This window comes from Prionailurus bengalensis, chromosome B2 (assembly GCF_016509475.1).
Source record: "Prionailurus bengalensis isolate Pbe53 chromosome B2, Fcat_Pben_1.1_paternal_pri, whole genome shotgun sequence".
NCBI lineage: Eukaryota > Metazoa > Chordata > Mammalia > Carnivora > Felidae > Prionailurus > Prionailurus bengalensis.
This window is the reverse complement of record NC_057349.1, coordinates 109,298,527-109,315,400: the sequence shown is the minus strand read 5'-3', so window position 1 is coordinate 109,315,400 and position 16,874 is coordinate 109,298,527. Positions and strand designations below refer to the sequence as shown.

Below are 16,874 nucleotides of genomic sequence, written 5' to 3'. Positions count from 1 at the left end.
AAGTTGTATTTTTGCTGACACAAATATAGCTTCAACAGCTTTCTTTTAGGTAATATTCATCTGGTTTATATTTCCCCACCTTTTTGGTTCTAACTTTTCTGTTTTTAGGGTTTTGATAAATAGCATATAGTTGGTTATTTTAAAATCCAGTCTGACAGTTCCTATAAGAGAAGGGCTAAGTTTATTTAAATGTATCAGTATTTTGGACTTTTTCTATCATTTTTCTTTGTACATTTTAATTTTTCCTATTTTTCTTATGCTTCTGTTTACTTTCTTGACTTTTTTAAGTGATTGAGGCTTCTGCTTTTCTCTACTTATTTCATTTTTTCCTTCCATTTTTTGAATTTAAATTCTCTATTTCTAATTTTTTAATGGTTACATTTGAAATTTTACCATGCCCATATGACCAAGTTCAATATCTTAAACTCCATTTAGAAGAATATAAGGGCACCTGGGTGGCTCAGTTGGTTAAGTTTCCTTGGCTCAGGTCATGATCTCTTGGTTCATGAGTTTGAGCCGCACATCGGAGTCTCTGCTCTCAGCACGGAGCTTGCTTCAGATCCTCTGTCCCCTTTCTCTCTGCCCCTCCCTTGCTCTCTCTCTCTCTCTCTCTCAAAAATAAGTAAACATTAAAAAAAAGAAAAATATAAGAATTTCAGAATACTTCAACCTATCATTACACTTCCTACTTATACATGGTTGTTTACAGTATTTTAGGGCTATGAATTTATACATTCACAAATTAGAATATTAGAGATTATTATTATTTTACACAGACAATATTTATTGAGATTTGCTTAAATACATTACTATGCTCACTTGCTGTTTGGCTATCTTTCCTTCTTGCATCTCAGGTATTCTATTAAGGTTGTTTTTCTTTCTCCTAAGTTATATCCTTTGGAACAGTGGTTCTCAATCTGTGGTTCAAATCATCCCTGTTTCCCAAGAAGGCATTTTATAAATATGTGGGGACATTTTGTTATCACATGATTAGATGGTACTTACCGGCATTTGTAGTGTGAGCCATGGATGTTGAACATCTGGAATTACACACAGGACAATCTCCCACACAAAAGAATTGTTCTGGTTCCTTATGACTTTCAATGATCCTGCTGGACATGCAAAGTAGATGAAAAAACTCTTGATATGTATTTGAGTGTAGGAACTAATTCCATTTATATAAAAATATTTGGCACAGTTTTAACACACTGAATTTTCTAGGAATGCAACAACTAAATAAAATAAAGCTATTATTTTTTTGCTCTGAATTTTAACAGTAATAGCTTACATTTCAGAAAAATCCCACCACTAATAGCTATGTTAATCTTGATGTTTGAGGTGCCACTACAACTCATCTGTGTTAATCTGAACATGGAGCTGGTTGCATTGCTGGTGATTCTACGAATGTGCACACACATACACATGCACATATAATACTAGATAGCTACACTGACAAATACAGTTTGTTTACTCTGCTAGTATGTTTCTTTCCTAATGTAGTAGTGAGACAATCAAGATTAAGCATTCATTTTACTAAGAAACATGCTGTCAGAGTTGGCAAGGATATATCATACTTCTACTCTTGGAAGTAACAGCATAGACATCAAAGGAATCACTGATCCTGGCTAACATGTGAAGAATATTGGATGTTACCAGGAGAGTAAAATTTAAGCCAGATAAGGTAGAATTTATCTACATTAAACCACCCATCAATGGCTTGGGAATGACTATTCCATAGACACCAGGATCTGATTCTAAACTTTGTTGGGTTGGCTCCTTAGCTTGGACATGACCATGGTCTGAGGATTTATCTGGATTGGAAACTGGATGAAGGTCTATTATTATACACTGCATCTTCCCGCACAGTGATCCTCATATACACATCTCATGGTGTCACTATGGAATCCAACTGTGTCCTGCTACTTCCAAGATTAATCTCTCTCCTGTAAACGTGCCAAACATGACCCTTTCAATTGTGGCCGATTTGCTTCTGTAGCCTCTTCACCTCCTCTTTCCAGCCTACCAACTCGAGCACCTGAATGTTAATGCCTCTTTCTTCGCTTCTTTCCTTGCCTCTTCTATTGGGTTAAAAGGGGATTGGTTTCCACAACACCTACCTGGAGCATTTCTCTAACGTAACACTTAATCACACTTAACGGTGTAAACGTTGATTTTTTGGGGTGTGTCTGTCTGATTATGAGGGCATCTTCTCACAGTTCCTAGCAAGGTGCTTGGTTAAGGAGTAGGAGTCAACAGATGTTGACTGTTAGAGAAAAACAACAGTGTAACATTTCAATACCATTCACGTAGTTAAAAACTTTTCAAGCTACTTTCAGTTTCACTTTTACTGAATTCTGACTCTTCGTTCTCCATTCCCTCCCTTCTACAAACACATGGCGAGGGACAGCGAGCACACCTGAAACTTCCCATAGGTGCCGGGCAGGTCTCCAAGGGGCACTCCCTCCCACTCGGGAAGTCACGTCAACGTGATGACGTCACACGTACCGCAGACGTCCCGCCGTCAGGCCCACCCATCAAAACCTTCCGGGCTGTCTTTTTTGCGGTTAGCGGTGACAACTTGAACTCTGTTCGTACGGAAGGCCGGCAACGACAAGTACATAAGGCGGGTCCTTGAGGACCCGTGCTTCCCCAAAGTAAGGTGACTTGTTTCCCGGAAAGACGCGCAGGCAGCCGAGGACCCACCCCCAAGCGCTTGCCGCGGTCTCCCGGGGAACGGCGTAGCGCACTGGCCTGGGTGGGGTGGGAGCGCGCGTGCGCAGTGCGCGGCATTGGCGCCGACCTGGAGTAATGGGCGTGGGTGTTTGATTCTTGCAGAGGATGGCCCATTTCTCTGGCGAGGACGAGGTGGTGATGCAGACGATGCTGAGGCAGTTGTTCCAGAGCGTAAAAGAGAAGATCACGGGTGCCCCCTCTCTGGAGTGCGCCGAGGAAATCCTCTTACATCTGGAGGAAACTGATGAAAATTTTCACAAGTAAAATAGCTTTTGATGTCTTAAGCAAACAAACCAGCTGATCCAGAAAGGGTCAAAGTGTAGTTAAAGAATGTTCATTTGATTATTGTTGTTAACATAGCGCCCAAGTTTGAGGTTCATTTTTTTTTTCGTTTATTTACACAAATATCGAATTTATGTATTCTTTATTCTTTACTTACTTTCCAAAGCTTCTGTCTCCTTTGTGTTTCTGCTGCTGCCACAACCAACATATCCTAATTCTTCGTTTTTCCTCATGGGCAACACAGTAACAATAATTGAAAATTGTTCATGTTTTTCTAAGAGGAATTCTGTTATTTCAAAGGATTCTTGTCACTGTGCCTGTCACATTGGCTTAAAGCAATGAGTTCCCAAGATCTCTGTTCCTTGGCTGATCTGGTATTTCAGTGGCTGCCCCAATTCCCCATTCTGAGCACTGTAGGAATACTGACGTTAGATTGTTAACTTCCTATCGAATAGTTTAAGTTCTATGAAGGGATAAGGCACATACTCAAATGTCTGTGATACATGTCAAAAATGTAAGTGCTGTAGAAGAGCTACAGAGTACTCTGGGTTTGCGAGCAGTAGAAATAGTTTAATGAGAGAGGTACCACTTGAGATCAATCTTGAAGGTTACGTTTCTTTAGAGACCTTTTTTTTTGTTTTGTTTTGGTTCATTTAATTTAAATTAATCCTCTCCATTGAAACGTTTTCTTGCAGGAACCCAATTAATTATTATTGGTAGCAATATTTTAAATTCAGTGGTTGTATTTCATTTTGATCTCACAGAGATGTTTTAAAAAAATTTTTTTTATGTTACCTTTACTGACTCTGAAATTCTATTTATCTGGAACTCGTACTCATTTCCTTTATGCGCATAATTGGGTTTTTGAGCCCTTTAATGTAAAAGTTTGTTTTTACTTGCAGTTTTATAGGGGGAGTATTTATAGTTTTCACCAGATTCTCAAGGGAGTTTTCAAAAGTAAGGAATTCTTGTTAATATAGTTACTGATTTCATTGGTATTTATGGTTATACATAAAGTTTCTTCGTATTTCCATGATTTTCTTGTTTATTTCTTAATTGAATCCACTACAAATAGCTGTTATTTGTGATCATATTTATTTTGGGAGACATTACAGAACAGCTTTTATTGGTTAACTATTGATTTATTGCTTAAACAATAGACTATGGAATAATTGCAATTTTCTCAAATTAAGGTTTAATTAATAATGTTTTATAAACTCATGTAATACAAGTTCACCTCACACAAATCCACATGAAGCATTAAGTTTGGGGTTTCATTTCTGGTGTTTTTTTTTTTTTCAACTTTTTTTTTTAATTGATTTTTGGGACAGAGAGAGACAGAGCATGAACGGGGGAGGGGCAGAGAGAGAGGGAGACACAGAATCGGAAACAGGCTCCAGGCTCTGAGCCATCAGCCCAGAGCCCGACGTGGGGCTCGAACTCATGGACCGCGAGATCGTGACCTGGTTGAAGTCGGACGCTTAACCGACTGCGCCACCCAGGCGCCCCTCATTTCTGGTTTTTATTTCACATACAAGCAGTTGTTTAAATACTTTGTAAATTATTATGTCAATTTTTGCTAGGATCATATTCTTGGCATTTGTGCATTTTGTCTAGATTTTCAAATTTATTGGGAAAAGTTTTTCATTAAAATCCTGTAGTTTTTAAATATTTTTAATATCTATAGCTATATATCCCCCTTTTTATTCTTCTCTTTGATTTGTACCTTCCCTCTTCTGTTCTTCTAGGGGTTTCTTTTAGTCTTTTAAAAGAACCAGCTATTGGCTTTGTTCCTCCTTTGTATTATGTATATGTTTTATGGTTTTAAAGTTTCTGCTGTTTATTTCTTTTCTTGGAAAAGTTTTTAAAACTTTTGTGATGAATGGTTAGCTCATTAGTATGCAGCTTTTTTTCTTTTTTCTTCAATGTAAATGTTTACCTGTATTGCTTTAGCTGCTTCAATTTTAGAATGCTTTTCAAGTTTAAGTTAGGTCATTGTTGTTCCTCTTAGTTTAATGACTGTTGTAATAAACTAATTTGCTTTTCAGCAGTGCATTAGATTAAATGCCTGCTGATTACCATTCATACTTAATGTTCACTGTTTACTAAAGAGATTTACTTTTGGCCTACCTAAAAAAATCCAGACACTCTCAAATTATAACTAGTTTGTAGTTTTAAAAGTAAGATTTATAATCCTCAAAGTATTTTTTTTTTGCATCTATTTATTTATTTGAATTTACATCTAAGTTAGCGTATAGTGCAACAATGATTTCAAGAGTAGATTCCTTAGTGCCCCTTACCCATTTAGCCCATCCCCCCTCTCACAAACCCTCTAGTAACCCTCTGTTTGTTCTCCATATAATCCTAAAAGTATTTTAAGTAGCTTGTAGTCTTAAAAGCATAGATGCTAAAAGTCATGTGTTAGCTGCATTAACCTGAGATCTGTGCCTTAGGAGGAAGGAACTCTTTATGTAGGAGAGAAAAAGAGGAGGACTTGCTTGTCTTTGGTATTTTCATAGACTCTTACAATTCAGTCGGATATTAAAGGTCAGTTAGTACAGTTATACTTGGTCTTTGTTTTCACTGACCTAACTCTCCTTGACATTGTACATTAAGTCACTTAGGTATGTATTGCTTCCAAAAGTGTTTCCTACTTCAGAATTATCTACCTTCCCTTCTCCACTATCAGAACATTGGTTTCTTAAATCCACCCAATGTTGTCCTGGTATTGACAAGGACAATTTTATTAAAGAGACTTATGGGGGAACTGGTGTCTTTAGGCTATTGTATTTTTGTATGAAGGTATTTAAGACAGTTGAGTCCATACATGATGGAATTTTAGGTACTATAAAAAATTAAAGTGGGAGAAATTGCAGTCACTTGGGGAAAACCATCATGTAGACAGTATAGCCCTATCTGGGGGTTTGCCTCAATGGTCAGCTTCCCTAAACTACTATCTCTGCTTTGTATAGCATCTTCTATTTTTCTACCTTAAACTATACAAATTCTTTAAAATATCCAAACTTTCCCTCTCTGTCTTTGAAAGTGGCAGCAAGGATTTGAGGGCTGTGGGAGGGGAGGAGAGGTAGGGATGAGGATATTGCTTTCATTATGTGTGCATGTGTTGTGTAGATTCCCAGAAACCAAACTGGCCCTGGTTTTCACTCTTGGCTACGCTAGAATCAGGTGGACCCCATGTAAAAAAATACTGATGCTTGGGCCTCATCATGAATGAATCAAAATTTCCTGAGCAGCTTGGCAGAGGGGGAGTGGTAGAGTCTGGGCTGTAGTGATTTTCAAAAAGCTCTCTAGGGTTGAGAATGTGCAGAATTGTAACGTGCAGCCAGGGTTGAGAACCACAGAGTTAGATCATATTTACTTGCATTTACACAAGAATTGTGGTGTGTGTGTGTGTGTGTGTATGTGTATTTATTTTAGTAATTATCAACTGTGATGATTATAAGAGTCTCTAATGCAAATGCTCAGTTTTGTAACCCTCACATCCAGTATATTTTTGGTTTGATACAGAGGGAACACAGTAATAATTTGTTGATTTAGGTTTATTTTTTGTTTTATAGAAGAATGTACCACTGATTTTTTAAATCTGTGAAATCCATTTAAATGGTACCTTCAAGAAAACCTCTATTGTGTAAAGTGATATCCATGTATAGAGAAATGACTAAGAATTACATGCATGCTTCCATAATTAATGAATGCATTTCTAGTAATTGTTTATCATGACTCAGAAGCCTATTCTTTGACCTAAAAGTTTGTACGTGATGTAAAGCTTGTTCGTTCTATTGCATAGCCTTTAAAAAATTTTTTTTAACATTTATTTATTTTTGAGAGACAGAGCACAAGCAGGGGAGGGGGCAGAGAGAGAGGGAGACACAGAATCCGAAGCAGGCTCCAGGCTCCGAGCTGTCAGCACAGAGCCCGACGTGGGGCTTGAACTCAAACTGTGAGATCATGACCTGAGCTGAAGTCAGACACTTAACCGACTGAGCCACCCAGGCGCCCCTCTATTACATAATCTTTTATATATTAATATGATATATAAAGTTAGGTTGGTTCTATAATAAATCTTTTGATTCTGAAATAAGAATTCCAAATATCAGCGTTATAATTCATAACTTACTCTAATAAAGTCTCTTTTTAAAACATACCAATACTGATAATTTTTTCTGTATATGGTTGAAAACTTTCTTGCTAAGAGAATGATGTCTTGAAACAAACTTGTACTAGTTTTTTTATGTTCTTATGTTGTAATAGTAATCTGTGTATCAGTGCATATTTTGGTATAGACATTTTGAACATGTCAGAAATTCATCATGAAAGAAATAATTAAGTTTTCTTGGAAAAATCTAGGTAATAAAGCTGGAGAACAAAATGGAAAAAAGTGAATGTTCTTTTACTCAACTGTAAATTTTCTGACATAAATGTAAAAAATTTCATATTTGCCAGTAGTAAAGCAAAGTGATGAGGTTCATTGCTGTCTATTTTACTTGAGCTGCTTCTGAAATGTAGTGAGGTGAACATATTTTTCCTTAGTAGCAAATGCCTGACTCAGGTTTTTAATGTCCTTCTTTGAGGAATATTTGGAAAAAGATACTTTGCATTCACTTGGTGATAGCGTCTTTGAAACCAAATGTTTATTTTTTCTCATTAAATTACTTTTATGGTAACATATAAGGTTAGTCAAACGTGTATAGTACATTTGGTTTGAAAAGTGTCAAAGTATAGCTATGTGTAATAGACAACAGTTTTTGCATTGGTATTATCATTATTGTTATATAGTGGGAACTGACATTTAGCAAGGTCATGTGTTTTGTCTAAGGTTACAAGATTGACCAGTGTAAGATTTAGAACTTAAGCCTGAAACAAAGGGATTTGTAGAGTTCTAAAGATAAAATTATTTACTAATTGTATAGATCATGTCTTTTAAAAAAGAAGAAACTTTGTTATTAGAAAATTTAAATTTTTTTTAATGTTTATTTATTTTTGAGAGAGAGCACACACAGGCTGGAGAGTGGGAGACAAAGGGGGACAGGGGACTTGAAGCAGGCTCTGTGCTGACAGCAGAGAGCCTGATGTGGGACTTGAACTCCTGAACTGAGATCATTACCTGAGCTAAAGTTGGACGCTTAATTGAGCCATCCAGGCACTCCCTAGAATATTTTAAAATGACCAAGAAAGAAATATTAATAGACTTCAGTTAAAATACGAATGAATGGAAGTTGTATTTATTGTAGTCCATGGCAAAGAGGTATTATTTCCATAATATTGTAGTCTTGGTCTTTCCTGTGCAATTAGAGTATATTAATCTGAAAATGTTAAAGGAGTTTGCTAAAACTAATTCTGAAAGGACTTAAATTGTAGCAGAATTGCTTTAATTAAGCCTAGTAAGGATCTTCTAACGTAAGTTATTAAGTATGTAAATTTTTTTTTTGAGGGAAGTTTTACATTTCTTAAATAGAAATTTTAAACATAGAGATGATTCACCAGTATCTTTAGTGGTAAGGATTTTATGTTGTTTATAATACTTGTATGAATGGATGGTGAAAGGTCAAACTGGCATTCTGCAGGCCATATTGGGTCTATGGATGTGTTTCTTTGGCTTGGTTTTAAAAAATAGTAACATTTAAAAATTGGGAGATAGCACATAAGGTAGTTTTCTGGCTTCTATTAAAACATTGAAAAATCCACATCAGGCTGTAATAGTCCTAAGTGGCAGTAAGTGGCTAAAGCCATGTGGAAGCTCTTCCTTTTAGCTGAGACACATCCTTTTATTTCACCACCACCTCTTCCTTTTCTCTCTTACACGTGGCTGGCTTTAGTTTACCTGTCTACCCCCAGTGACACTGAGTTTGTAATCCCTGTTATAAGTATGGGACCTTTCGAAAGTCTCTTGTGCATCCAGGGCTTTTGCTTTTATACAAAATATGAATATAGCTACACCAGAATAATTTCTAAAAATGATGCAATGGGTTGATTTAAAAAGCTGTGGTTATCATCAATCTTTTAGATTAGATGAAGACTTCATAAGAGCAACTGGATGGCACCAATACTATGAGGATTACAGTGAAAACAACATAGTACTTAATTTTATGATTAAGTACATAATAATTAAATATATTAAGTGTTATAGTATCTCCCAGCCCATAGCAATAATAATTCTCTATCCTGGGCACTACTACAGAAGAATAGTATTCCTTGTAGGATTTTATGGGGTATTGCCATGAATTCAGATAGTAAAAGAACCAACACAAAATGAATTGTCACATGAGAATTTGAAGACTTGGATTTTTCTTACCCAGAGTAGAAAGGTCTACTTGCAGAAATGACTCTATTTACTAATTTAAGATTGGAAGCTTGAGAGTTTTCCAATAATCTTTGAGTTAGTAGAGCATCCAAAGGGCTATAGGCAGCCTGGTAGTGCTCCCATGATAGAAGGCCTTATCTTCCCTGGAGATTTTTTTTTTTTCTTAAAAGAGCAATAACCCATTAGGCGATATTTAATTTGGGGGTTCTTGGGTTCATTTAATTTGGAAGATGAACCAAAACCTTGAAATATTTTGAATGGAGTCTTCTGGGAGATACTACTGTGGCCACAGATAAAAGTGATGTTGTTTAAAAAAAGTATGTGGTTATTCAAGTTCCCAAAGAGGAGGTTTAAACTTTTTCTCAGCATATTTGCTATATCATATAGATGGTGATAAATATTGGGGAGGTTTTGTTTTGTTTTTGTTTTTGTTTTTGATGTGTCTTTTATTTTAGAGTGGTATTCTGTTAACTTTCTTGAATACATTGTATTAATGGGCTTTCCTTGTATTTCCTCACTGCCTTAGTTATGAAAATATCATAACCTACTTGCTTACAGTTTGGGCTTTAAACAAAGCAAGCACAAAATTTATATTAGTTAAATATTCATTTCTCCTAATTGCTTGATTTGTGGCAGAGAAATGGGACTGATAAAACTAAGGAATAATTCATTTTTCTGTAGTAAATGTTGATGGTGAGATGTAGAATTCATCTTCAGAGAGGCCCTTCCTTTAGTTTCAGAGAATTAACTCCAGCTTGCCCCATGTTTTGTTTCCCACTGAGTGTCTTAGAGATGTGAAGTAAAACTGGTGTGTCTGATTAGCCTAGGGCAGGATTATGAGGAGGATCAAGATTGTTTTTAGGGACTGTTTATCTTTTTGCACCTTGTTCCACATTCAATTTTCTCTGGCTGGCTGTGAGTTCAGACTGATTGGGCTCAAGAGATTATTTATTCCTGGATACTTTTTCATTTACAAGGACATTTTATTTTTTTATTACTTTATTACTTTATACTCTATTTTTATTACTTTATACTCTATTTTTTTATTATTTATATACTCTATAGAGATTATAGAGTAATCTCTATACTCAATGTGGGGCTCAAACTAAAAATCCTGAGATCAAGAGTTGCATGGTCCACTGACTGAGACAGCCAGGCACCCCTACAAGGACATTTTCAAGACAGCAATGATACATTTATGGTATTGGAATTTCAGATATTCTGATTCTTTAGAGGGTTTGTGGTGGTGGAATAGTTGTGGTGGAGAACACATGTATTTTTTGCTCTTCAGATCACATCATGCACATCTGTCAACTTTAGTCTCAGAGCTAGTTGTGGAGGCAGTTTAGGGACTGTCAAATGTTAAAAAAATTAAGAATATCTTTAAAAGATTCTCTTGAAACCTTAATCTTTGAATTCTTGCTTATATAAGTCTTTACCATTTTGTATAGAATATGCAAATATTTGGCTTATAATTACAAATATACAAGCCAAAAAATAAGTTAGCATTTAAAATGGATGGGAAGTTATGCTTGTATAAGGGAAGGTCTTCAAGTGATGTAAGGCAATGATGACTCCCCAGAAGAGGCAAAAACTTCAAAATTGCATGAATAATTATTAGAGGCTATTTTCTAGGACACGTGATTTAGTAAGTTTTGGATTTTGTTTTTCTTGGAGTATTTCTGAAACTTTGTGTTTGTCATTTTGGTCTGACACTGCAGGTCATTATGTTTACAAAATCACTTTGTTTATCTCTTCTGTTCTTAATAGCTATTTTCCTAAAGCTTAGAAGTTACTAGCTAAGGGCACTTGGGTGGCTCACTCGGTTAAGCATCTGATCTTGATTTTGGCTCAGGTCGAGATTTCACTGTTTGTGAGTTCAAGCCCCACATCTGGCTCTGCACTGGCAGTGCAGAGCCTGCGTGGGATTCTCTCTCTCTCTCTCTCTCTCTCTCTCTCTCTCTCTGCCCCTCCCACACTCTGCACTCTCTCTCTCTCTCTCTCCCTCCTCTCTCAAAATAAGTAAATAAACTTAAGAAAAAGAAAAGTTACTAGCTAAACGTTGAATATAAATATTAAACATTTAAAAGTAATTTCAATGAATAACTTAAACTTTTAAGTAAATTTTTTAAGTTTAATATGCCAATTATTATTTTGAGAAAATAAAATGTAATAGATTTACCTCTCTAAAGGGAAGAAATGTAAATAATACAAAAATTAGTAAAAATATGAGTATTACATTTATTTATTTTCCTTTCCAGTTTCAGTTGAACACTATAGAACCTCTTATTTTATTTCTTGAATAGTTTTGGAATTTTTGCATCTTTGGGAGAGTGTGGGGTTGTGGGAATGATACTGGTTTTGGAGTAAGGTTGACCTGAATTACTAGTTGGTGAATTTGATAAGGCTTTTTAACTTTTCAGTCTGTGTCCTCATCTATTTACCTATCTCATGTGGTAAATAAAGCAATATTAATAAAGTGCTTAGCGCAGTGTCTAACACATGGTAGTCACTTAAAAGTCCCTCCTTGCTTATATGCAAATCAACATGTTTGATGGTTTGTGGAGAAAACTGAGTGTGGCCTCATGTAAGTGGAGATGCAGTAATTAAGGGGCTTGATTAATTAGGTATTTAAATGCCAAGCCAAGGAAGTTGTATTTGGAAAATAGCCAATAATTAGTCTTAAATACAAGAAATATTTATTGGGTATGAGTGAAATGACTCTAACTCAGAAATAATGAAATCCATGACTTTTGAGGACCAAGATGACTACAGTGTTCAGGATAAATATGAGAGGGAAGAGGGTGAAAGAAGACAAGCAAGAAGACTGCTGTAGTAATGTCTGCGTGAGGTGATGTGCTTTTGCACTGATCAATAGAAATGGAAAGAAAAAAAAAAGAGGAAGTGATGAAGCCAAGGGATGTGTAGGAAATGTTAACAAGTGTCTATGAGTAGGTGGATTGATAGAGTGAGTGGGCATGGCGTGTGGAAAATGCCAATGTCCCAGAAAAAAACAACATAATTCTAGATTGGCTTGATGATTTGGGATGAAAAATTTAATCCTGGTTCAAGGTAAGAAATCTGAGTATTTCATGAATCTTTCTGTGCTAACATTTTCTTCTGGATATGCTTAATAAGAGAGTTCATGATATTGACTGCATTTGTTTTTAAAAATTTTTTTTTAGCTATGAATTTGTGAAATATCTTAGACAGCACATATATAACACTTTGGGGTCCATGATTGAAGAAGAAATGGAAAAATGGATGTCTAATCAGAATCAGGATGAAGAATCTGGCTATGACACAGTTGTACAGCATGTTACTAAAAGAACTCAGGAATCTAAAGAGTGAGTATGTTCACAATAATACTTGAAAGCAATTTTCTCTCAGCAGGGCATTTTGAAAGCACCCCTAACCCATGTCCTTCATAGCAGCTAGGATGATGCTTTAAAACAATCAGCCAGATCCTGCCACTTGAGTCCACTCAGCATTCTGTGAAGGCTTCTCATCTCATTCAAAGTAAAATTCAGAGTGTAGCCCAGAAGCCCCAAACATGAGCCTTCTGTTCCCTCTCCTTCCTCATTTCTTACCATATTCCCTCTCACACTGCTCCAGCCACCCTGGTCTTGTTCTTTCTCAAATAGCTAAGCAAAGCCCTCCCTTAGGGGGATGGTTTACATTAGGGCTTAGTCTTAGTGTTGTACATTCTGTGGAATTGTACAATTTATAACAACATGTATCCACAATTACAGGATTACGCACAGTAATTTCACCGCCCTACAATCCTCTATGCTCTGCCTATTCATTCTTCCCCCTCCAAATCCCTGGCAACCACTGATCGTTTTATTGTCTGCACAGTTTTGCCTTTTCCAGAATATAATATAGTTGGAAACATATATTATTTAGCCTTTCAGATTGGCTTCTTTTGCTTAATAATATGCATTTAAGTTTCCTCCATGTCTTTTCATGGCTTGATAGCTTATTCATATCTAGCAGTAAGTAATACTCCCATTGTCTGGATGTATCAGACACCTTGGTTGCTTCCAGATTTTGGCAATTATGAATACAGCTACAGTAAACATTGTGTGCAGGTTTTTGTGTGGGCATATGTTTTCAACTCCTTTGGTAAATACCAAGGAACATGATTGCTGGTCATGTGGTAAGTATGTATAGTTTTGTAAGAAACTATAAAATTGTCTTCCAAAGTGGTTGTACCCTTTTGTATTCCCCCAACGTTGTATGAGGTTTCTTGTTGCTTTACTTACCAGCATTTGATATCCATGTTCCAGATTTTGGGTGTTATAATAGTAGTAATCTAATAGTAGTGTAGTAATATCTCGTTGTTTTAGTTTGTGTTTCCCTGATGACATAAGATGTGGAGTATCTTTTCATATACTTATTTTGTCATCTATATATCTTCTTTGGTGAAATGTCTGTTAAGATCTTTGGCCCATTTTTTAATCAGATTGTTATCTTATTGTTGAGTTTTAAGAGGTGTGTGTGTGTGTGTGTGTGTGTGTACTTTAGATAATAGTCCTTTATCAGTAAGTTGTTTGCAAGTATTTCCTCCAAGTCTGTAGCTTGTCTTTGCATTATCTTGACAGTGTCTTTTGCAGAGCAGATATTAATTTTCATTTTAATTAAGTATAGCTTATCAGTTACCTATTTCATGGATCATGCCTTTGGTGTCATGTCTAAAATGCCATCACCAAACCTAGGGTCATTGAGACTTCCTTCTATGTTATCTTCTAAGAACTTCATAGTTTTGTGTTTTACATTTAAGTCTGTGATCCATTATGAGTTAATTTTTATGAAGGGTGTAAGCCACATATCTAGATTGATTTTTTGGTGTGTGGGTGTCCAGTTGTTCCGGCACCATTTGTTAAAAAGACTATTTTTGTTTTATTTTATTGCTTTTGCTCCTTTGTCAAAGATCAGTTGATTATATTTAAGGGTACTTCTGGGCTCTTACTCTGTTCCACATATTTACTTTTCTTTTGTGAATACTGCACTATATGATTACTTAGGTTTATAGTTTCAAAGTCAAGTCTTGAAGTTGAGTAGTGTTAGTTCTCCATCTTCATTCTTCTCCTTCAGTATTGTGCTAGCTATTCTGTTTTTTCTTTTTTTTGCCTCTTTGTATAAGCTTTAGAATCAGTTTGTTTATATTCACTAAATAACTCCCTGGGATTTTGATTGGGATTGCATTGGATTTATAGATGAGGTTGAGAAGAATTTACATCCTGACAATATTGTATTGTCTTAATCTATGAACATGGACTATTTCTCAGTTTATTTAGTTCTTCTTTGATTTCTTTCAATTGAAACTTATAGTTTTATTTATACTGATCTTATATATATTTTGTTGGGTTTATACCAAAGTGTTTCATTTTTGGGGTACTAATGTAAATAGTATGTTTTAAATTCCCAATTCTACTTGTTCATTGATGGTATACAGAGAAGTGATTGATTTTTGCATATTAAATTTGTACCCTGCAACTTTGTTATAATTGTTTATTGATTCTAGGAATTTTATTGTCAGTTTTTCCAGGTTTTCTGCATAGATGATCATGGCATCTACAAACACTGTTTTATTTCTTCCTTTCCAATCTTGCTTCCTTTTTACTTTTCTTGTCTTATTTCATTAGCTAGGACTTCCCATAGGATGTTGAAAAGCAGTGGTGGGAGGGAATATCCTTGGCTTGTTTCTAATTCTCCTTTACTTTTTAGGTCTCAGTTCCATGTCTCCTTACCAGAGAGGCCTTCCCTGATCTCTCTATATAAAACAATGGTCTTTCCCTTTTACTTTTTCTCTTTCTTACCTTTTTTTTTCTTCTTAACTTTTTGTCACTGATTAATATGGGATAATATATGTATTTGCTTATTTTATGCTCATTTTCATTGTCTCCCCACTAGAATGTAAACTCTCAAAAAGTAGATAATTTTATTTTTTCTATTTCTGTGTCCATAATGCCTTGAAAATGCCCAGCAAATGTTAGGTATATAATAGGTATTTGTTGGATGAATTAATGATATTGTTTCTTGCCATTATAATCAATTTTATGTTATTGATGTTTGACATAATTCTGACTTTAGCAGTAAATTATTTTTTCTTTTCCCTTATTATATATCACATGCATTTAATAAGTAACTACTGTATGTTAGGTTTTAAATCTTGGGGCTATACTGTTAAATAAGATGCCTCCTACCCCCAAATAATCCATAGTGTTTTTAGGAGTCTAACATTAGACTGACAAATAAATTTGAAATAGGTAATTTCAATACAGGATGGTAAGTGCCATGATATATGCAAAAGATCACATGGAAATATGGAGGAAGAGGATGTTAGTTAGAATATACTAAACAGTTATCACAAATAGACACCAAAATGCAGTGGCTCAAAGAAAGCAATTTTTTTTCCCTCTTATATAACAGTTCAGAAGTACATGAATGCAGCAAAGGTAGGTGGATTTTCTGAATGACTTTATCCAGGGACCCCAGGTTCTTTCTGTTCTATTGTTCCATCATATCTGGGATAGGAGCTAGTCAACTTTTTCTGTAAAAGGCTGTATAATAAATATTTTAGGCTTTGCAAGCTGTTGTAGTAATAATACAACCGTAGACACTATGTAAATAAGAGTGTGTGTATGTTCTAATAAAACTTTACAAAAACAAGTGGTAGGTTAGTTTAGGTCCAGAATATGTATTTTACCAATCTCTGTTCTTGAATATTGCCTTCATCTGCATAGTTGGAGCAGCCACACTAACTCCACAACAGGATTTCAGCCTGGACAAGAGAAGGGAGGGTAGAAAGCAAGATTCTTTATTTACTCACTTTCTACTGGCTAAAACATGGTCATGTGCCCAACTTACCTATAACAGAGACTGGGAAGTTTAATACCTAACTGATAACCATGTGTCCACAGTGAAAACTTGAGGGAGGAGTTTTAAACTAATACTACGTGGAAGAGGGGGAGGACAGATACTAGAGACAAACCCTTGAATAAAGGGTCATGCAGCATGGCTGGACAGTAGTCATGGAAAAACTAAAAAAAAGTACGTTAGTCACTTATGAGCTCAGTTTTTGTTAAATCAATTTTAACTCCATAAAACTTTAAGATATCAGTGCTAGAAATACCTTGGGAATTATTTGTTCTAAGGTCCTTAACTTACAGGCCCAGAGAGTCAAATTCAGTGATTTGCTTAGAGAGGTACAGTTGTTTGATATTGGAGGCCAGTGTAGAACCTGTCTTTCTCTCACTTCCTTTTTAGGACCACTTTTTGGTATATGTTGCCCTGTAAGAATTCATATATATTTTTTTCTAGTTTTTTTTTTTTTTTTTTTTTTCGGTTACTTGTGTTATTGACTCCCTGCTAATCTATTATAGGTTCCTTAGGGTAGGATTTGTGTGGTATATACATGTCTGACCTTCAGCCCTAATGCTCTCCATGTGCATTGTTCCTTGCTTGCCTGCCTTTCTGGTCTGACAGAGAATGAGAACCATATAGTTTCTGTTCGATTTGGTGTTTTAAAAAC

The 16,874-nt window shown here is 35.6% G+C and overlaps 1 protein-coding gene across 2 annotated transcripts in view; it reads left to right on the top strand.

Annotated features, from left to right (window-relative positions):
• The first annotated feature begins 2,494 nt into the window (after positions 1–2,494).
• TBC1D32 (TBC1 domain family member 32) overlaps positions 2,495–16,874 on the top strand; it is a 213,040-nt gene continuing 198,660 nt past the window's right edge. The window contains exons 1-3 of one of the 2 annotated variants that reach the window (XM_043592221.1): positions 2,495–2,654; positions 2,836–2,993; positions 12,523–12,684. In XM_043592221.1, the coding sequence (XP_043448156.1) occupies positions 2,839–2,993; positions 12,523–12,684 (317 nt within the window). In that variant the 5' untranslated portion in view covers positions 2,495–2,654; positions 2,836–2,838. Of the gene's footprint in view, positions 2,660–2,835; positions 2,994–12,522; positions 12,685–16,874 lie in introns of both variants that reach the window. The other variant, XM_043592222.1, reaches the window with a different exon arrangement.